Source organism: Pituophis catenifer, unplaced genomic scaffold (assembly GCF_029215685.1).
Source record: "Pituophis catenifer annectens isolate HBS135680 unplaced genomic scaffold, rPitCat1.0.hap2 SCAF_13, whole genome shotgun sequence".
NCBI lineage: Eukaryota > Metazoa > Chordata > Lepidosauria > Squamata > Colubridae > Pituophis > Pituophis catenifer.
Genome location: NW_027256893.1, coordinates 5,651,048 through 5,674,218, shown reverse-complemented (window position 1 = coordinate 5,674,218; position 23,171 = coordinate 5,651,048). Strand labels below are relative to the sequence as shown.

The window sequence follows — 23,171 nt, the reverse complement described above, 5'->3', positions numbered from 1 at the left end:
ACTGCAACCGTCATAAGTATGAATCAGTTGGCAAGTATCTGAATTCTGATCATGTGATCATGGGGATGCTGCAAAAGTCATAACTTTGAGGAATGGTCATAAATCGCTTTTTTTTTCAGTCCTGTTGTTAATTTTGAATGGTCAGTTTATGAAGTATTGTAAGTTGAGGACTCCCTGTGCTCTGACTTCAATGAATAGATCTTTGGAGATTCTAAGAATTTAGGATTTCTATCCTAACACTCTTTTTCTGTCTCTTACCCAGCTCTGTGCTGGGCTGCCTCTTGTCTCACATTGTTCTACAGAGGAATGATTGAGTCTGTTATCTGCACCTCTATAACTGTCTGGTTTGGCTCTGCAACCCAACAAGACAGACACAGACTTCAGAGGATAAGTAGAACTGTAGAAAAAACAATGGCTACCAACCTGCCTTCCATTGAGGACCTGTATACTGCACGAGTCAAAAAGAGGGCTGTGAAAATATTTACAGACCTCTCACATCCTGGACATAAACTGCTTCAACTCTTACTCTCAAAATGACGGTATAGAGCAGTGGTCCCCAACCTTTTTATCGCCGCGGACCAATCAGCCTTTGATAATTTTACTGTGGCCCGCTGAGCGCGCGCAGGGGTGGGGGCTTTGGGCCACACGTGCGTACCTGCGTGGGGCTCTCTTCCCTGGAGCCTTTGCGCACGGCCCAGGAGCTTTTGCGCACGGCCCAGGAGCTTTTGCGCACGGCCCAGGAGCCTTTGGGCTGCAGCGTTCATGTCCCCCGGCCGCTGCGCGGCCCGGTGCCAGGTACTCCACGGCCCGGCACCGGTCCGCGGACCGGGGGTTGGGGACCACTGGTATAGAGCACTGCACACCAAGACAACTAGACACAAGAACAGTTTTTCCCCGAATGTCATCACTCTGCTAAACAAATAATTCCCTCAACACTGTCAAACATTTACTAAATCTGCATTACTATTAATCTTCTCATCATTCCCATCATCCATCTCCTCCCACTTATGACTGCATGACTGTAACTTGTTGCTGTATCCTTACGATTTAAATTGATTGTTTTCTAGCATGATTTGATTGCTTATTTGTACCCTATGACTATCATTAAGTGTTATACCTTATGATTCTTGACAAATGTATCTTTTCTTTTTATGTACACTGAGAGCATATGCACCAAAGATAAATTCCTTGTGTGTCCAATCACACTTGGCCAATAAATAAATAATTCTAATTCTAATAATTCTATCTTAAAGCTTCACTGTAATCCATCACACCAAAATCCCCACTGTGGGCATCATGTCTCGCAGGTATTTTTTGCCGGCTACATCCTTTAGAAATCAAATAGGACTATCCAGTGTCCATAAGTCCTGCTTGTTTGGGTTTTGATGTGCACTACAATACCCTATCGGGTATTTTTAAACATGCTGTCATTATTTATTTATTTATTTATTATTAAATTTCTATACCGCCCTTCTCCCTGAGGACTCAAGGCGGTGTACAGCCAGAATTAAAAAAAATACAGGACAAATATTAAAAAACAATTAAAAGATATATAAATTTGGCCCAATTAAAACTCACTACCAATTAAAACATTTAAAACATTTAAAGAAGTTCTCACACTCATAGAAATTCGTATTTCTTATGTATCAAAAGGTAGGCAAAGTAAAGAAAATTCTTTGAGCCTTTATATGTAGGAAGCTCAAAAGCATTGAGAGAACTGAGCAAAAGTCTTAAGCACCCTGAGAAAAACGAAGAAAGACAGAAGCCTCTGTTCTAGGAAAATAAAACTTTTGCAGAAATTAACAGGCAGCAGGGGAGAACGTTCAGGCTCATCCGGAACTGTCCATGGTACTGAAATTCAGACTGCCTTGTTGCAAACTTTCGAAGAGTTATTTCTCAATCTTAGCAATTTTAAGATGTGCAGACTTCAAGTCCACACATCTTAAAGTATTCTGGAAGTTTAAATCTCCCCCTCCTCTCTCTCTCCCTCTCTCCCTCCCTCTCTCTCTCATCTATCTATCTCTATCTATCTATCTATCTGTCTGTCTGTCTGTCTATCTATCATCTACCTGCCTATCTATCTATCTATCTATCTATCTATCTATCTATCTATCTATCTCTCTCTCTCTCTCTCTCTCTCTCTCTCTATCTCTATCTCTCTATCTCTCTATCTCTCTCCCTCTCTCTCTCCCTATCATATCTCTATATCTATCTATCTATATCTATCTATCTATCTATCTATCTATCTATCTATCTATCTATCTATCTATCTATCTATCAGTTTATTACAGTCTTAGTCCAGAGACCTGAACAAATAAAAACACTCAGTAAATATACAATTAAAAATTCTAGTATAAAATAATAAATAACAACTAAAATCTATAATAAAATCCAGTCTGTCCATTATACATGGTCTAACTATACTAGAATTACAATCCACATATCTTAGACTTTCTAAGGGTGAGGAATACTGCTTTAGAAATAGAAGCAATAACAAGCCTCACTTCCTTTCTGATTTTTCATTCTCCTTCCTGAAACGGTTCTTAAAAGTTGGTCATATTACACACTGTGGTCTAACAGAAGTTGGTTGTAAAAGCGACATGAGAGGAAGTTTGATATACTGTAACTGCAGGAGGTCCTCCCCCCCACACACACAAAGTACCAGAAGGCAGAACAAGAAGCAACAGGTGGAAACTCATCAAGGAGAGAAGCAACTTAGAACTAAGGAGAAATTTCCTGACAGTTAGAACAATTACTCAGTGGAACAACTTGCCTCCAGAAGTTGTGAATGTTCTAACACTGGAAGTTTTTAAGAAGAGATTGGATAACCATTTGTCTGCAGTGGTGTAGGGTTTCCTGCCTAAGCAGGGGGTTGGACTAGAAGACCTCCAAGTCCCTTCCAACTCTGTTATTCTATTCTATTATCAAAAAAAAGTTGAAGCAAAGAAGCATGCCATTGGCTTTGGACTGTGGAAATGAGGTTTCTCAGGTTGTGAATCTAGTTCCAAGTCTCACTGTTTCAGCTATACAATCAATGTTCATAGAGATGATAGAACCTGCATTGCAGCATTTAAAGGCCAATAATTCTCTACTTTTTTTCCAAGTCCAAGAGTTCTGCACTTGGGCAGGTTGGAATTAGAATTAAGCAATTAAAATAAATACTGTCCCTGTTTTGTGAGTTGTGGTAGTTACCAGATGGCAAAAGCTCTTTGTAGCCAAGATCTTTTAAGCTGATTTTCGGAATTCAGTATACAACAATAAGTTAAGAGATCAGACCATTTTCTAAGAGAAAGCGAGCCGTTTCCAACAGTTGAGTTTCAAAGCAATAAGTTACGTTGATGCCCTATTGATAATACAAGTGATGAATCAGAATGATTTGTAAGATACTGTTTGAAGTCTAAGAGAAGACTTAGAAGATGATAATTAGTTCTAGCAAGATGATGATTAATTGAACGGAAAATCACTACGGTTTTGAGTTCTGTTGTTAAATAGACTTCGGCCCAAGCTTTGTTGAATATGACATGGAGAAAATGAATTGAGGCTAAAGAAAGATAGAATAACAGACTTGAAAGGGACCTTGTAGGTCATCTAGTCCAACCCCCCACCCAAGCAGGAGACCCTACACCATTTCTGACAGATGGCAGTCCAGTCTCTTCTTAAAAGCTTCCAATGATGAAGCTCCCACAACTTCTGAAGGCAACTTCTGTTCCATGGATTGATGGTTCTCACCGTCAGAAAATATCTCCTTATTTCTAGGTTGAATCTCTCCTTGATCAGTTTTTGTTTTTTAAAAGAAACTCTAAAAGCATCATTATCTTCTTTCTGGTTTGTGAGAGATACAGCCATCGTTTCCAAGCTGGTGTTTCCTGGATGTATGAAATGACAACTTCCATAATTCTGGATAAATGAACAAGTGAGGCGGGGGGACCAAAAATGAAATGCACTTGCTCCATTACCCTTTAATTCATCTGCTACTGTAGGAGATGACTAGGCTGAGCTAGAGGGAGGGGTGAAATGTGTCATAGGCCATGAGTCCTTTCATGCCCACAAGAGATTTAAGACCATTATAAAAATGTGCACAAATAATGAAATGAATATTAATCAAATAAGAAATTGAAATGCAAATAAATAGAAAATCGGGGCTGCTCGAATTCCACTTTAGATTGAACTGAAAAGGGAAACAACAAGAGAGAGGGGAAGGAGTAGAGAAAGAGGAAGGGAGAAGAGAGGAGAGGAGAAGGAAAAAAGGGAAAAGGAGAGGAAGAAAAGGGAGGGGAAAGAGGAGCAGAAGAGAAGGTTAGAAGGGGGGAAGAAGAGAGGAGTGGGGGAAGGGAAGGGGAAGTAGGAAAGAGAAGGAGAGGAAGAATGAAGAAAGTAGGAGGAGAAAGAGGAAGGAAGAGAAGGGGAGGAGAAGAAGAAAGATTGGGGTAAAGATAAAAAGAGCAGCCCCGAAAAAGTAAAAATGAAAGTTAAAAGATAAGATGAATGAAAAATGATGGATAAATTACTGTAGATGTAAATGTGTTTATGACAAATTTAAAAAAAATAAAAACTTTTTTGGAAAAAAAAAAGAGATCTATGACCAGCCCACCTTAAATGCCTTTCTTATCTCCCACTCATTTCTCTAGATTGTTAGTTGGCCAGTTTTGCCAGTGCCTCTTAAGATCCTGTATGCAAACAGGAAAAGGGGATTTTTAAACAGTATCAGAATTGTGATTCCAGAACGTTTCAAGCTGCATCTTACAAAACTAAGTAGCTTAATCGTCCGTTTTATTTTGTGGGTTCATTGGGTTAGGGTTTTGTTTTTGTTTTATAACTGAATTATCAGCATTTTTAAATATAGAACACCAAAAGCTAATTCTCTAGCGAGGGTGGGTGAGAAAGAGACAAGGAAAGGTTTTCTTTTATCAGCTTTATTTTTAGACTGACAATGGCTGTGATGTAATTGAGACTCGGAAGATAAACACACCATGATTTGTTGCTACAGGCAACAATATTGGGAAAGTAACATCATAAAAAAGATCGCTGCCTGTGAAATTTGCGTCCCCCATATTTTAATTTCTTTTAATATGACTCCTAGCACAGAACCTCTCTCTCTCTCTCTCTCCATTATAATTGGTCCAGATATTTAAAAGTTAATTATTTTAAGATTTTGTGCCTTAATTAATATTTTCTATCACAATTCCTATAGGCACCTGGTACAAGATATGATGTTTATCTATCTATCTATCTATCTATCTATCTATCTATCTATCTATTCATTTATACATTTATTTATACATTCATTCATTCATTCAAATTTCTTTTTTCAAATTTCTATTAATTTTTCAATAAACACGAAATGAAAAAACGTACATACAAAAATACAAGCAAAAACCAAAAAAAGAATACAGGAGATACAAAGAGAGAGAGAGAGAGAGAGAGACAGAGACAGAGACAGAGACAGAGACAGAGACAGAGACAGAGACAGAGACAGAGACAGAGAGAGAAAAGAAAAAGAAAGAAAAGGGAAGAGAGGGAAAAGAAGAAAAATAAAAGAAAAAAACCCATTTTTTTATGCAGAACTGTGTCCATTTGCAAAACTTATCCCTATAAAATACTTATAGTCTATATATTTTACTTCAACAAATTTTGTTATGTCTGAGCCTGTTTCATCTTTCTCTTTTTAATCCATTCGTACCATTTCTCATTCATTCATTCAAATTTCTATCCCATCCATGACACTTGCATGACTTTTGCGTGATTATGCATGTCATGATGTCATCATGCAAATGAGATCATGAGACACATAGCATCACTTGCATTCTCCGTATGGCAGCTATTATGTTTCTCACCCTCAAACATATCAAACATATTAAAGCATTGTTTTATTATGTTTGCTATGGAGTGTTTTAATGTACTGTATTTTTCAGAGTATAAGATGCACCTTTTCCCCCCCAAAAAAGAGAGTGAAAATCTGGGTGCGTCTTATACTCCGAATGTAGCCCCGCCCAGCTTCTCAAATGGAGGTTTCAGAGGCTGAAAAAAGCATCAGAAACGAAGCTGCAGAAAAGAAGTTTCAGAAAAAAAGCCTCCAAATAGAGCTGCAGAAAAAAAAGCCTCCACCCGCCTCCATCACTACCGGATCGGGCAATCCGGTCCGAACCGGGAGCATTTCACCCCTGGATAGAAGAACTGCAGTGAGGGCACCAGGGTCACATAAAACAATGGAAGAAGTTTTCATTTAAAAGATGACCCTCTCGTTTGCAAGCCATTGAAACAAAACCCAAGTAAGATCTTAAGATGGTACCCCCGGGGAACCTTCTCCAAATTTGCCTTCATGCGTTTTATTTCCCCTGACTCCACCTACTTGAAGCAAATGGTGCCAACAGTTCAGAACAATTTTGAGCTCTGAGCCAGAAAGAATTTTGCAATATTCAAAGGAAACATGCACTCCGAATAAGAAACACGTTTTCAACTAATTAATAACCTGGGAAGTGAGAATGAGGCTACACTGCTTAACAATAAGGGGTACAAAACATTATCCAACTTTCCTACTGCGAGGATGGTAGGAGAGAATTCTGGACAAGAATAGGCCCTCAATTATTTAAAATTAATTACTTTATAAGTAATTATAAAATAATTACTTAGATAAATGGCAACAGTTATGGGAAAGGAATTACAAACTAACAACGTCCACTGCATATAAAGAAAATCAATATAAAATGTTTTACAGATGGCATATGCCCCCCCACCCCGAGAAACTGGCAAAAATGTTTAAAGATAAATCCATTAAATGTTGGAAATGTCACCAATTACCAGGATCTTATTTTCATATGTGGTGGACATGTCCAGAAGCTAAAAACTACTGGAATAAAATCAAGACATGGTTGGAAAAAATGACACAACAACATATTGATTTAAAACCAGAGCTGTTCCTATTTGGGTATCCTTCCAGAAAAAAATTGTAAAGAAAATATTTATTTGATTATACATGTAATAACAGCTGCAAGGATTGTTTTTGCACAAAATTGGAAAGCAGAGAAAATACCTTTGGAAGGAGAAGTAATTAAAAAAAATTAGACTGTGCAGAAATGAATAGATTAACTTTGAGGATTAAAGAAAGGGAGGATTCAGAATATTTTAAGATATAAGATCAATTTTATCATTGGTTAGAAAAGAGATATAGATAAGTAAATCAATAGTTATGAAAAAAATGGTATAATTAGAATATTGTACTTTTTGGAGATATGTTGTAATAGATTGGGTGATGAAGACAGAAGAAACAACAAAAAGATGAAGTCATGGAGAGAAAACACCGAGATGTCGCATGGAAGAAATTATTGATGTATTAAATGTTTGTTTGTGTATAAAATAAACTTTTTCAAAAATTATTTAAAATGTGAAATAGTTAAGAGTAGTCTTTAAGGAAAAGGATAGAGGAGAAACACAGTGATGGACGAAGTGACGGAAGACTTTCAGAGTAAGAGTGGCAGGTTCACACTCTTCGAATGAAATGAGAGGTTAATTTGTCCGTTTAAATCCCAGATAAAGGCGACCTTTTTGTGACAAAGCTGGGTAACCCCCTTCCCTTCTAGCACTGATGATGTTCCCTAGTTGGGTAATGAAATGCCTGGAGGCAAGCAACTAAGGTCAGAGGGCACCAAAGACCAAGTGCAATCCTGATAGAAAATCTTAAACCAAAGATTAAAAAAAAAAATCCTCCTTGGACTATCTGATGCATGAAAGACGACACTCTTGGCTGCTTAACAGAAGATTTAGCTCGGCCAGACCAGATAAAAAACCCAATTGCTTCTCAATCCGCTCATCTAAACCGAAAGTATTGCAGCTTTGGAGTCTGAAAGAAAGGCCAAATACATTTCAAACTTTTCCACTCACACCAAGTCGGGTAGCAATAATTGGGTGTCCCCCCCCTCATCTTTTTCTACTTGCATTTCTTATCATAATTAATTGCTTTTTAGATGTTTTCCCTCTTTGGCGAGTGCTATTTATACGTGCACAGATATTGTCTGTTTTTATGCAAATATATTATATATGGGGCAATTTTATTATGCTTCTAATTTTATCTGCATCTTCAATTTATCTCTGGTTAGGTTTGGCCCAGCAAGTATATTATTTCTTTGATTTTATTATGGCTTTTAGCGTTTATTTTAGCATTTATTTTCTGGCTAAAATAAACATTATTCAGGCTTTTAGCCACTATAGTTAAATATTTCTCTTACTAATGAAGGCAACTAACATCCTCAATTTACATCCATGCATCCAAAATTTCTGCTACTAAGTGTTGTGGCCCATCAGCGGCCTGTGCAGCTAGTAGCTGATTCCGACAGTGAGGAGGCTGGTGTGGTGCTGCACCAGCAGCCTGTGCAGCTGGTGCTCAAGTCGGACAGTGAGGAGGCTGGAGAAGATGTGGTGCCAGAGGCAGACCTGACAGGTCATAAGTGTGAAAAATGGTCATAAGTCACTTTTTTCAGTGCCATTGCAGCTTTGAATGGTCACTCGATGAACTATTGTAAGTCAAGGATTACTTTTATATGATTTATTTACTTTTTATACTGCATTGTTCTAAGCTGGTCTTTGAGTGCAATTGAGTTTATGTTTAGGATAAAGTGGGTAGAATGATTTTTCTTTCTCTTTGAAAAACACGAAAATAAGAGAAAACCCAAATAACTAAAGATTGTTGGAGAAAGATTATAAAGCAGAGAACTTTCATGTATAAACTCCTTGGTCATATCCCTTGTTACAGAAGTACAGAAGATTCTGTATTTAGCCAGAAAATCATAAGATTTCTCCTCTAAATACATTTTGAAAACAAGGTTTTTAAAATGCAAGATTGTTTTTCCATGAATTACAATCTTCGGCAGGTTTTGTTCTAAATATCATATATTATATTTTCTTGTATTGGACTGTATCGAATTGAATATTGGATGCTAGCAGATTTTTTTCTGTATAGCTTTTGTGTAAAAATGTGGGTTTTTTTGTGACCGTGTCATTTTTCATAAAAAGAAACTACATACTTCTTTTACTTCTCTAAATTAGACTTTCAATCAGTGGAAGGCTCATAATTCAGGGAGGAATCAGAAGATAAGGTAATGAAAGTTTAATTAAGCCTTAAAATACAGTATAACTATATTCGGATAATGACTGTAAGTATATATAGAACTTTCTCTGAAGAGAAAACCACTGATTTAAAAAGTTCTTTTTAAAAAAATGACAAAATGACAAACAACCGAACAATGGAAGGCAATTGCAAAATTTAAAAAGGTAATTATAGGAAACATAAAACCCATCATTTACTCAAAATCAAATTGAGCCTAAAAATATAGAAATGCACATAGAAAAAAAAATCTCTTTGTTCACCATCCAAAGTTGTCGATGTAGGTTTCTGACATGTCTCCCCTAAACCAGGCATTCCAGATGTGGGACCCCACAACCACAAAAGCCCCCTCTGCGTGATCAATTGCCCCATTACCCTTGGCAAGGCCATCTCCATATTGCCTGATTATCCCAAAATATAGGAGAAAAGGCCAGGCAGAGGCTGAGGGAGGAGTCAAGAGAGGAATCAGCCTAGTAGAGTCATTATGGTTCCCACAAGCGGTCTAAGTCAAACCCTTCTTGAATTCTCTTGGTTCTTATCCACCATCAATTTAGTCCTGAGCATTACTTGACTAGGGTCTTTTGCAGGGGTGAAATCCAGCAGCTTCTGACAGGTTCTGGAGAACCGGTAGCGGAAATTTTGAGCAGTTCGGAGAACCGGCAAATACCACCTCTGGCTGGCCCCAGAATGGGGTAGGAATGGAAATTTTGCAATATCTTTCCCCTAGGAGTGGGGAGGGAATGGAGATTTTGCAATATCCTTCCCCTGCCTTGCCCACCAAGCCACGCCTACAAAGCCACACCATGCCCACCAAGCCACACCCATAGAACCGGTAGTAAAAAAATTTGGATTTTACCACTGGTCTTTTGTATAAAGTAAAGGTAAAGGTTCCCCTCGCACATATGTGCTAGTCATGTCCGACTCTAGGGAGCAATGCTCATCCCCGTTTCAAAGCCAAAGAGCCAGCGCTGTCCAAAGACATCTCCGTGGTCATGTGGCCGGCATGAGTAAATGCCAATGGTGCACGGAACGCTGTTACCTTCCCACCAAAGGTGGTCCCTATTTCTTCTACTTGCATTTTTTAACGTGCTTTCGAATGGCTAGGTTGGCAGAAGCTGAGACAAGTAACGGGAGCTCACCCCATTACGTGGCACTAGGGATTCGAACCGCTGAACTGCCAACCTTTCGATCGACAAGGTCAGCATCTTAGCCACTGAGCCACCGGGTTCCTCTAGTCTTTTGTATAGGCATGAGCAATAAAGCTTGACTAGAACTTATGGATTCTTTGGGCCTGACACAAGCCTAGACATAAGATAAAAGGCATTGCTGGAGATATTTTAGCTCCAAGCAACTCATGAATGTATAACCATCTGTAAACCTTACTTTGGGCCTGGAAAATATGACAACTGTGTTAGGGTATGAACCCACCAGGAATTACCATGTAATAATAGTATCCCTACAAGGTGGAATGTGCATCTGGGGAAGGAAGAGGGGGGATCTTGGCAATCCCCTGTGGATTCCCAGGAGGAGGCAGCACATTCCAGAGACAGGCACAAGACAAGAGACTGCACAATCCAGAACTGGATGGGGGTGGAAGGAAAATGTTTAGGGTAGTCTCACTCTGGAATCTTGCAGGGAATATCTATTAGGTTAGAACATTCTAGCTTTAGCCTGGCAAGATTCTGTCTATTAGATGTAAGCAAATAAAGAATTGGAGTCAGTTGGATTTCACGGTATCATCTTTGGCCTTAGGCCTGACATTATTTAATCTCAAAACAACATCCTCATCCACCACGTGCCCATAGAGTCCTCCCCGTCTCACTTCTTTGTGCACAGAGTTTTCAGTGGCTTTTCCATCACTGTTGATATGTCGGCTCGGTCCAGAAAGAAGTGGAGAAATTCGATGCCTGTCTTGATGTTAGTTAAGGAATCTAAAGGGACTCACCTGGTATTGTCAGAATCGATGGTGTGGAAAAGTTTCTCCAACTCTTCCTCGTTAAGAGTCCCATCGGAAAAGAAGGCCTGGAATTCTTCCAAGGACAATTTCCCATCATCTGCAAGCAACACAACAGAAGGTGTGAGGGATTAGCAGCAGAAAAAGGGGAATGGGTGCAGAACAGAGGGGAAGCAAAACCAATACAAAGACATGCAACAGCCAGGGTTACGATCTATGATGGGTACAGGTCTGGAACCCACATTGCATATCGGACATTAATACAATGGAGCGCGTCCAGAGATATTTCACGAGAAGAGTCCTCCACTCCTCTACCCGCAATAGAATACCTTATGCCACCAGACTTCAAATTTTGGGTTTAGACAATTTAGAATTATACCGCCTTCGTTCTGATGTAAGCATAATACATAAAATCATCTGCTACAATGTCCTACCTGTCAATGACTACTTCAGCTTCAATTACAACAATACACGAGCACACAATAGATACAAACTCAAGGTAAACCGTTCCAAACTCGATTGCAGAAAATACGACTTCAGTAATAGAGTGGTCAATGCCTGGAATGCACTACCTGACTCTGTAGTTTCTTCCCCAAACCCCCAAAACTTTAACCTGTCTACTGTTGACCTCACCCATTCCTAAGAGGTCTATAAGGGGCGTGCATAAGCGCACCAACCTGCCTATTGTCCCTGTCCTAATGTCCCCATTTATTCGCATCCATCTCTGGGGTGGGTTCTAAATTTTTTTACTACTGGTTCTGTGGGCGTGGCTTATTTTGTGGGCATGGCTTGATGGTCATGTGACAATTATTTAGGATTTAGCGGAGGTACTGGTCTACCAGGCTTTTAACTGCTTGCAGAGCTGTATCGATCTACCCATTTATTTTTGCAGGCACTGGTCTACTCATTTGTTTTTGCAGGCACTGATCTACTCATGTATTTTTGCAGGCACTGATCTACCCATTTATTTTTGCAGACACTGATCTACCCATTTATTTTTGCAGGCACTGATCTACCCATTTATTTTTGCAGGCACTGATCTACTCATGTATTTTTGCAGGCACTGATCTACTCATGTATTTTTGCAGACACTGATCTACTCATGTATTTTTGCATGGTCTACTCATTTGTTTTCTTTTAACACTGATCAGCTGTAGGGTGGCCCTCTGAAGCCCCGCGGCAAGAGTTTAAACAGTTTTTTCCCCTCTAGCCATCAGCTGGGACTCAGGAGGCAGCAATAGATTGGGGGTGAGGCCAAATAAAAGCTAAGAATAACGCTGGGGGTGGTGGGGTGCGTGGGTGGGGGGGGGCGTGGGGGGGGCAGAACCGGTTCGGTGACATCATATTGTCACCGCTATCGGCTCGGGAGAACCGGGCCGAACCGGGAGGAACCCACCACTGATCCATCTCATGTATTCATAATTATGTCTATACTTATATATGTTATCTAATACATGCGTGACGAAATAAATAAAATAAAAAATAAAATAAATTCCATATTCATCCTTTAACTCTTTCTGGGAAAGTCCCTTGTCTATTTGTATGTTAGACCAATTGTCCAAATGGTCTAAAGGCACCTTCCTTTATGCTTTTGGGCACCATTGAGATCTCTAAATAAATTATTTGCCAGGCATGAAGTTTTATCCTAACATGAAATAACTGGTGACAAAATAGTGAAGGATATTTTTAAGGCGGTTGTGTAGCAAGACGGCCATTAATGGATCATCCTGGTTCATTTTGGTTTCCACAGACCAACCTAGATGAATGTCTATCATGGCATGTAAAGGTGGTTTGTTTGTGGCCTAAGGCTGCAAAAAAATGAATTTTCCTTCCTCACTGTAAAGAAAGCTTAAGACTGGAAAAAGAAGAATTAGATTGGCAGTGGTTTGTTCTCTGATCTTGTTTCCATTTAGTTCCCAAATGTTTCATTACCAGACTAGATACATCTATAAAATCAGTATGTCTATAGGCTTATAACATAAGATAAATATGACTAGATATGCAGGATTTTCTTGTCCTATTCCTCTTTAGCTAATGATGTTACCCTGGTTCCCCCCAAAAATGACATCCCCTGATAATTAGCCCAATCGGGTTTATGAGCGCATGGCAATAAGGCCAAGCACTTATTTCAGGGTTCAAAAAAATATAAGACAGGGTCTTATTTTGGGGAAAACACGCTACCTAGTCTGATAATGAAACATTTGGGAAGTAAATGGAAACAAGCTCGGAGAGCAAACCATTGCCAAAATCTAAAACCTGAGCTACAAATATTTTCGATTATGTCAAAGAAAAGTTAGATTATGCTTTCCCCAATAAACCAAGTTTAAATAAAATTCTGATTTAATAAACCACAATGGCTGGTTGCAAGCCTATACTCAGAACCATTTAATTGTTTGCCATCACTCTGCTTCTGTCGGAGAATAGCAGGCAGAGTTTGGGGGAAGAGTCAAGGGAGGAATCAGCCTGGAGACCTGCTGTTCCCATAAATGTGCTACATCCAACCCTTCTTGAATTCTGTTGACTCTTAAAAGGTAAAGGTAAAGGTTCTCCTTGCACATATGTGCTAGTCGTTCCCGACTCTAGGGGGTGGTGCTCGTCTCCGTTTCAAAGCCGAAGAGCCAGCGCTGTCCGAAGACGTCTCTGTGGTCATGTGGCCGGCATGACTCAACGCCAAAGGCACATGGAACGTTGTTACTGTTCTCTCCCCGTCTCACACACGCACACAAACAGACAGCCGGGGGTTAAATAAACTGGCAGACAACCAATTCTTCCGATAAGAAGCTTGGCAGCAACCCAGTAGCTGCTTGCCAAGAACTTTATTCATAAAACAAAATACACACAGTCAAGAATTGTCCAGTTCGTAAAATAAATCCAAGGCCGATAATGTTGTTTCCAAAGATGCAATGTGACGCAATAGTAGTTAGTTTTGTCTGTCACAGGGTCTGAATGGCCACCTCACCCACTTTTATACCCTGTGGGTTGTGGTCCAGTGACTCAGCTTAATCTCTGGCAGGCCTTTTCTTCTGTTGCGCGCGCTTATCTCTGCGACGCTGCTGAGGGTCCAGCCAAGACTCATTTCCCTCATCACTGTCCACTTGTGGCTGCGTGGACGTGCTTGGCCCCGGCCCTATCTCTTGCCCTTCGGCGGACACCAAAGGCATTGCCAGAGAGGAGGGTCCTGGAGAGGGAGGCCTTGCCAACTCCTCTCCTTCACTCTCGGAGTCCTCTCCTGCTGATGACACAGGCTCAGGTAATGGTGCCACAACAGTTACCTTCCCACCAAAGGTGGTCCCTATTTTTCTACTTGCATTTTTATGTGCTTTCGAACTGCCAGATTGGCAGAAACTGGGACAAGGAATGGGAGCTCACCCTGTTACACGGCACTGGGGATTCGAACCGCTGAACTGCCAACCTTTCAATCAACAAGCTCAGCATCTTAGCCACTAATCAGCTTAACTGGAGTTTATAATGTGGCCCTGATTTTTGCCCTGGTTCTCTGTGTTGTGGTATAACTTTGAGTTTTTCTAAAATCCATCTTAACTTTGGAACCACTGAAAGTCTTTTTCCTCAAATTAGGGGACTGAAAGTTAAAACACATAAAGAACGGTTGTAGGAATTGGGTATGTCTAATTTAATGAAAAGAAGGACTAGGGGAAACATGATAGCAGTCTTCCAATATTTCAGGGGCTGCCACAAAGAAGAGGGAGTCAAGCTATTCTCCAAAGCACCAGAAGGCAGGACAAGAAGCAACGGGTGGAAGCTAATCTAGGAGAGAAGCAACTTAGAACTAAGGAGAAATTTCCTGACAGTGAGAACAATTAATCAGTGGAACAACTTGCCTCCAGAAATTGTGAATGCTCCAACACTGGAAGTTTTAAAGAAGATGTCAGATAACCATTTGTCTGAAATGGTTTAGAGTTTCCTGCCTAAGCAGGGGGTTGGACTAGAAGATCTCCAAGGTCCCTTACAACTATTCTATTCTATTCTATTCTATTCTATTCTATTCTATTCTATTCTATTCTATTCTATTCTATTCTATTCTATTCTATTCTATTCTATTCTATTATTTCTATTTCTATTCTATTCTATTCATTCAGTTCCTACAATTCATTTTTATCTCTTCTTCCCCTTTATTTCCAGTGCATATACAGTGATAAACAGAGCGTTATCCCACCCGTGAATTAATAATAAATAATTAGCTAATATCAAGTCCCCAAATATCCCCCAAAGTTTAAATCTTCCTTCAAAAACTACAGCACACAACTTATTAAAAGTTACCAAGGCCTCAACTTGATACTTGGGCAAAGCACAGTTCAACCTATCCTTTTATCCTTTCTATCTATGTAACTTTTTTAAAAAATCTATGTAATATTTTTAAGCACACGGAGCACTCTTAAGCCGTGAATCAACTAAATGTCAGGAGGTCTTAAAGAGGAGGCAGATTTGTGAGATAAGAAGTGCCAAGAGCACCAGGGAAACCTGGAAAGGATGATTACCAGGCTTAAAAAAAATAGTGGCTTGGCCAATTATAATCCTCTGCATATCTAAGAGTGCAAGTTAAAATAAGCAATGCTGAGCTGAGAGCCTGCTGGATCTTAGAAGCTTTATGCGGAAGCCACCAAAAAAATATACTGAAGTTCAAAAATACACATCTATTACAGATATGCCTGCTTGATCTAATCGGATGAGTAAGAGCATTCAGAAACTGCACACTGTTAGAACTGCAGCATCACAACTACAAAAAATCCTTCCTTTAAAGAAGAGCTATCCAACCTTGGCAACTTTAAAACTTGTGGACTTCAACTCCCAGAATTCCCCAGCCAGCCTTGCTGGTGAAGTTGCCAAGCTGGACACCCCTGCTTTAAAGCATATTAAATATACATACTAAATATATTTAATATATATTTAATATATATTTATATATAAAAGATAAATATATTAAATATATAAACATATTAAATATACATGGAGGACGTGGTGGTTCAGTGGCTAAGACACTGAGCTTGTCGATTGAAAGGTTGGCAGTTCAGCGGTTCGAATCCCTAGTACTGCGTAACGGGGTGAGCTCCCGTTCCTTGTCCCAGCTTCTGCCAACCTAGCAGTTCGAAAGCACATAAAAAATGCAAGTAGAAAAATAGGGACCACCTTTGATGGGAAGGTAACAGCATTCCGTGCACCTTTGGCATTTAGTCATGCCGGCCACATGACCACGGAGACGTCTTCGGACAGCGCTGGCTCTTCGGCTTTGAAACAGGGATGAGCACCGCCCCCTAGAGTCAGGAACGACTAGCACATATGTGCGAGGGGAACCTTTACCTTTACCTTTTTAAATATACATGGATTCAGGGCTGTAGATTCAGGCAGTCTTTCAATCAGGCAATCTCCGATTGCTTGGGACAATAGAAATTACACATGTTCTTTTATATTGCGACTTGTACTCCAATTAAAGACATATTTGACTTCATTGACTTCGCTTGATCAAACCTCGGAAATCAGGGCATTCAGATGGGTTTTCAGTAAATTATTTGCTAAGCAAATAGTTATATCCGAACATGAAATAGCGGAGGATATTTTTAAGGAGTTTGCTGTAGCAAGGCCAACGCTAATGGATCATTCATTCTGTTTCACTTGGGTTTGCACAGATCAACTTAGATGAATGTCTATTATGGCACCTAAAGGTGGTTTCTTTGAGGTCTGAGACTGTTAAAACAATTAATTCTCCTTCCTCACTGTAAACAATGCCTAAGGCTGGGAAAAAAAAGAATTAGTTTTAGATAAGACACGTCTCATCTACCAAAGAGAAGAGAAGAACTGAGGGTGACAGGATAGCATCTTCCAATATTTGAGGGGCTTTTACAAAGAAAAAGGGGTTCTCCAAAGCACCAGGACAAGAAGTAACAGCTGGAGGATCTCAAAGAGAGATCTGCCCTAGAACAAAGAAGAAATTTCCCATCAGTGAGAATAACTCTGGAGGGTTTGCCTCCAGAAGCTATGGATGTTCCATTACTGGAGGTTTTAAGAAGAGATTGGGCAGCCAATCTTCTTCCATCTCAAGAATGGAATTGGGTCTCCAGTTTCAGCAGGACTTAAACTAGAACAAGTGATGGCGAACCTTTTCGGCACTGAGTGCCGAAATAGTTGCACGGAAACCTTACGTGCACGTGCTCGTTGGGGACGTGCTCGAGAAAAGCCAAACTTCCGGGTTCTGGTGCACATGTGTGCCTGAAAATTAGTGGCCAGCGCGCATGTGCACCCCGATTTTCAGCACTGCTGCACATGCGGAGGGATCACGCTCCAGAAAAGCCGAACCTCTGGGTTCTGGCATGCATGCGCACCTGACAATCAGCTGGCTGGCGTGCATGCGCACACTGGTTTTTGGCACTGCTGTATGTGTGAAGGGATTGCACTCTGGAAAAGCCGAACTTCTGGGTTCTGGCATGTATGCGCACCCAACAATCAGTTGGCCGGCGTGCATGCACACACCGATTTTCAGCACTGCCACACGTGCGGAGGGATCACGCTCTGGAAAAGCCGAACTTCTGGGTTCTGGCATGTATGCGCACCCAACAATCAGTTGGCCTGTGTGCATGCACACACCGATTTTCAGCACTGCCACACGTGCGGAGGGATCACGCTCTGGAAAAGCAGAACTTCTGGGTTCTGGCATGTATGTGCACCCAATAATCAACTGGCCGGCGTACATGCACACATCGGTTTTTGCCACTGCTGTGTGCATGAAAGACAGCTGATCATCGCACGAGCATGCGCGCCAGAAACCCAGAAGATAAACAGGCAAGGCCATGCGTGCCAGGCGACATGGCTCTGCATGCCACTTTGGGCGTGCGTGCCATAGGTTTGCCACTATGAGACTAGAAGATCTCTAAAGTCCTTACCAACTCTATTCTGTATTTTGTAAAGCCATTGTGATGACACCTATCTATTAGTAATGCAAATTTGGCAGGCATTTCCTCTCCTTCTGTAAATGAAGACTAATAAAATAAGTACTGTGAATTGCTAATTTTCATTCTGGATGTCAAAATAGTAAAAAAATTGCAAGGCTGCTTCAGAGATCCGTCTATCAACTCGCACGAGATGGTTTTCTCAGTCTTCCTTGACAGGTTGTGAATTACAGATTCACCACCAGATTTTTGATGATGATTCTTCTTCTTCTTCTCTCTGCCTTCACAAAGTTTGTCAAAATATTCCCCAGGCCTTTTGCAGCCAATGGTTTGGTGCCCATCTCACAACTCTGGGAAAAGACCCAAACTATGTTTAAGAAGTCGGGGACAGAAGCTACGTTGGTGGCTTTCCAGAAGAACCTTTGAGGCTCAGATCCAAATCAGTGCAGAATCTTCTTAGGAAGGGTGATTCATTGACCACTGAAAGTTGACAAGTGGCCTGTCCCTGTCCTGAAATCAGGGACAGTCCTGGAGACTATTTTTCAGTTGTTGTTGTTTTGCCGCTATTTAACACTGAAAATAATTCATTTTCTAAGCAAAGTTCTCACAGAGTTTCTTAAGGATTTTTTTTTTTGTAAAAGAAAGGTATTAGGTTATAAGAATTCCAGCAGCTGAAACATTTCCAAACCTGTGATAATCTGTTCTGACCTAGGCTTCCTGAGTTGGTAAAACGCACCAGTAGTCCCTAAAACCTCTTTTATTGCAACAGCTGTGAATTCTGTTCATTCACAGATGAGTCCCAGTTAGTTATAAAGAGTCCTTCGGGAGAAGTCCTTTAGGATAATCATCCACCTTTATCTCCCTTGACACGCTGCCAAAGACCGAATTGGCAAAGCCACACGGAGTCCAGAATCAAACAGAGCTTCAGGCTTTAAACTGCACAGAATGAACAACGTTGCTTCCTGCAAAGGCCCACGTGCCTTTGCTCCTCTTTTAAGTCTTACGGGAGGGGCCAATCATCTCCCAGCCCTACTCCCGAGTCGTCCCTTTGGTTTTAACTGTTCTTGCCTTCTGGCAGCTCTGCGCATGCGCGCACTGGGAACAGGCTGCCCCTGTTCCTCTGCCTCACTGAGGTCTGACTCTGGAGGCTCCGGAGGCAGCACATACCTCTCAGATGGCCCTTTCTCTGCCCCCACGCAGAGCCCTCATCCGAGCCTTCCCCAGACTCCAGGACTGGCCCATGGTCCTCCCCAGCCTCCTCACTGTCCGACTCTGCTGCCAGCTCCGCAGGCTGCTGGCGGACCACAACATAATCTTCAGAACATAGAACAGTGATGGCGACCCTTTTTGGCACTTGGGTTGCATGGAAATGTCACACGCACACCATTGTCAGGGGCGCGCTCCGGAAAAGCCGAAATTCCAGGTTCTAGCATACATGCGCGCCCGACGATCAGCTGGCCGGTGCACATGCGTGCACCGGTTTTCAGCACTGCCGCGCACGCGAAGGACAGCTGATCATCACATGCAGATGCGTGCCAGAAACCCAGAAGACAAACAGGTAAGGCTGTGTGTGCCGGGCGACATGGCTTCATGTGCAACTTTGGGCATGTGTGCCATAGGTTTGCCATCACGGACATAGAACCAGAGTTGGAAGGGACCTTAGAGGTCTTCTAATCCAACCTCCTATTCAAGCAGGAGAACCTGTAGCATTTCAGAGAAATGGCTGTCCATTTTCTTCTTAAAAGCCTCTTGTGATGGAGCACCCATAACTTTGGAAGTTAAGTTAAGGGTTAGGATTGATTGCAAGTCCCTTTCCTTTTTCAGTTTTGTTGTAACTTTGAATGGTCACTAAATGAATAGTTGTAAGTTGAGGACTACCTGTATTAAGGAGGGATTCAGGCTAGCTTTTCCCTGATATAAGAAGGAGGGGAGGATGAATTCTTGCAAGATTCTGCTATAATGGTCTTATCTTAGTTACGTGTAGATCTGGCGTTACTGTGGAGTTGATTTTCCACTCTGATCTTCCTCAGAGGTACAATATTTGAGCAGAGAATCTATTCATAATGTGTCCTTCAACCCTGGCTCCACTTCCCCTTGGCAATAAAAAGTAGAATAATTTGAATATCGTTCTGCCATCTGGACTGATCTCAGTGCGGGAATATTGTATTTGAACATTTCAGTTGATGCGGGATCAAAAACCTGCCTTGTAATTTCTCAAGTTTTTTTTAATCTTCTTGCAAAGAGGCTTCTGAGTTTGTTTGTTTTTTTCTTCCTTGTCATCAAAGTGCCAAAGAATTTCCTTTCAAGGTCTTTTGACGGCATTGGTGAACTGATTTTGTTGTTAGAAATGGTGGAGCAGGATGTGTTGGTAATTGTGCCAATCCAGGATGCTCATTTTACCAACCTAAAAAATGTTTCCACTGCTGGTGGAAATGTTTCCATTTGTGCAAAAGCACAAATAGCCAGAAGAGTTATTACAGTGGGGAGTTGACAATGCAATAGCCATAGCACTTAGACTTATATACCGCTTCACAGTGCTTTACAGCCCTCTCTAAGCGGTTTACAAAGTCAACTTATTGCCCCCAACAATCTGAGTCCTCATTTTACCCACCTCGGAAGGATGGAAGGCTGAATCAACCTTGAGTCAGTCAGGATTAAACTCCAGGCTGGAGGCAGAGTTTGCCTGCAATACTGTGTTCTAACCACTGCACCACCAGGGCTCTCATATAGCAATATCCCTTAGACTTACATACCGCTTCACAGTGCTTTCCAGCCCTCTCTCTGCAGTTTACAGAGTCAGCGTTTCGCCCCCAACAATCTGGGTCCTCTGACCTCGGAAGGATAGAAATTCTGAGTCAACCTTGAGCTGATGAGAATCGAACTCCTGGCAGTGGGCAGAGTTAGTCTGCAATACTGCATTCTAACCACTGTGCATCATGGATGGATGGAGGGAGGGATGGAAAGACAATAGCACTTAGACTTATATACTGCTTCATCATGCTTTGCAGCCCTCTCTAAGCGGTTTGCAGAGTCAGCCTCTTGCCCCCAACAATCTGGGTCCTCATTTTACTGACCTGGGAAGGATGGAAAGGTGAGTCAACCTTGAGCCGGTCAGGATCGAACTCCTAGCAGTGGGCCGAATCAGCCGGCAATATTGCATTCTAACCATTGCAAACCATGGATGGATGGATGGATGGAGATGGAGATGGAGATGGATGGAGATAGAGATGGAGATGGATGGATGGATAGATATGGATGGTTGGTTGGATGGATGGATGGAGATGGAGATGGAGATGGAGATGGAGATGGAGATGGAGATGGAGATGGAGATGGAGATGGAGATGGAGATGGATGGATGGATATGGATGGTTGGATGGATGGACATGATAGCTGGATTCTAGTATTTGAGGGGCTGCCACAAAGAAGAGGAGGGAGGTCAATCTATTTTCCTAAGCATCAGAAGGCAAGAGACAATGGATGGAAACTAATCAAGGAGAGAAGCAACCTAGAACTAAGGAGAAACTTCCTAACAATGAGAACAATTAATCAGTGGAACAGCTTGGCTTCAGAAGTTGTGCGTGCTCCATCACTGGAGGCTTTTAAGAACAGACTGGATAGCCACTTGTCTCAAATGGTATAGGGTCTCCTGCTTGAGCAGGGGGCTGGACTAGAGGACCTCCAAGATCCCTTCCAACTCTGTTATTCTGTTTTGTTCCGTTCTCCAGCACCACATGAATTAATACATCATATTAAATACAGAAAATGGATTGTTTTGCCTCTGGGAAAGAAACGGAAGCATGTAATCATTCTGAATGAAAATACCAAATTTGTTGATGACGATCAGCAGAGAATTATGAATGAAAACACTAAAACAGATGTCAATATAAATTGAAGGCATCTGTGTTGTGGAGGAAGCCAGAGGCTGCTGACAGTTGCACGTTACGCTCCACTGAATGGGGGGCGTGGAAGAAGTCAGAGATGACTTTTAAGGGGGGGGGAAAGAAATCACATTCTCAATGAATGGATTCCCAAGGAAAGATAATTCCAAGGCACATGAATGGATGGGTAGAAACACGATGAAAGAAAACAGAGAAAGCAATTAGATGATTCATAGGCCGAAGAATGCTTTAGATTGGTGAGATTCTACTTAGAAAAAAGGACTCTTTGTTTTGAATGCATGGGTTAAGCTAGAAGGACAGTAACTTAACTACGGTAACTTTTCAACTTGTGGAACTTCAACTCCCAGAATTCCTCAGCCAGTCAGGAATTCTGAGAGTTGAAGTTCCACAGGTTGTCGAGTTGCCATAATTGCTCATCGCTGGGCTAAGCATATGTATTGCATTGGCATCCTTCAGTCTCAAAAGACTATGGTAAGACTATGATACTTGATTGTGAATGTATTAACAGCGGCTAGAATTGTGCTTGCTAAAAATTGGAAAAATGAGGAAATACCTAAGCAAGATGAAGTTATTAAGAAAATCATGGAATGCGCTGAAATGAGTAAATTGACATTTGAAATTAGAGAACAGGAAGACAAACAATATTATAAGATATGGGATTTATTTTATCAATGGCTAGATAAAATTTTAACTAGGACATTGTATATTTGTATATTTGTATTTTAATTCTGGCTGTATACTGCCCTGAGTCCTTCGGGAGAATGGGCGGTATATAAATAAAATTATACAATATATGGAAGTGATTTTTATGGGATAAAAATGCCATTATTAAATGAATGTTAAGAATAATAATATAAAGCTATGCATTTGATTGATAATATGAGAAATTAGAAAATTAGTAAATTATGAATATGAGATGAAGCACAAAAGATTTGTAACTGACCGACACACTGCTTGTAATTGTAATGGAGGATGTTTTATGTTTTGTTTAAAAATAAAAACATTTTTATAAAAAAAAGAGAAAAGACTATGGTATCGTGCTCTGGAAAGAGGTCCTAAAACAGCATCTGGTGTGACTAAAAAGGCCAATTCGAGAGGGGCAATCCCTTCCACACTGAGGGCAGGTACATTCTGTCCCCTGCCCAGCCCCCAGATTTCACTGGTTCCGGGACGGCCTCTTTGCCTCGGCCTGCCAAATTGGAGAAGGCCATGCTGCGTCTTTAGCTTCCAAGCTGAACGATCGGAGGTCAGGTTTCCCAGTCGTTAATGTCCATTCCCAGGGCCTTTAGGTCCCTCTTGCAGATATCCTTATATTGCAGCTG

General features: G+C 41.1%; 1 protein-coding gene across 1 annotated transcript in view; it reads right to left on the bottom strand.

Annotated features, from left to right (window-relative positions):
* The window catches only part of NECAB2 (N-terminal EF-hand calcium binding protein 2), a 208,632-nt gene that overhangs the window by 119,879 nt on the left and 65,582 nt on the right, over positions 1-23,171 (bottom strand). The window contains exon 3 of the mRNA XM_070953191.1: positions 11,043-11,151. Coding sequence (XP_070809292.1) covers positions 11,043-11,151 — 109 coding nt within the window. The remainder of the gene's footprint in view (positions 1-11,042; positions 11,152-23,171) is intronic.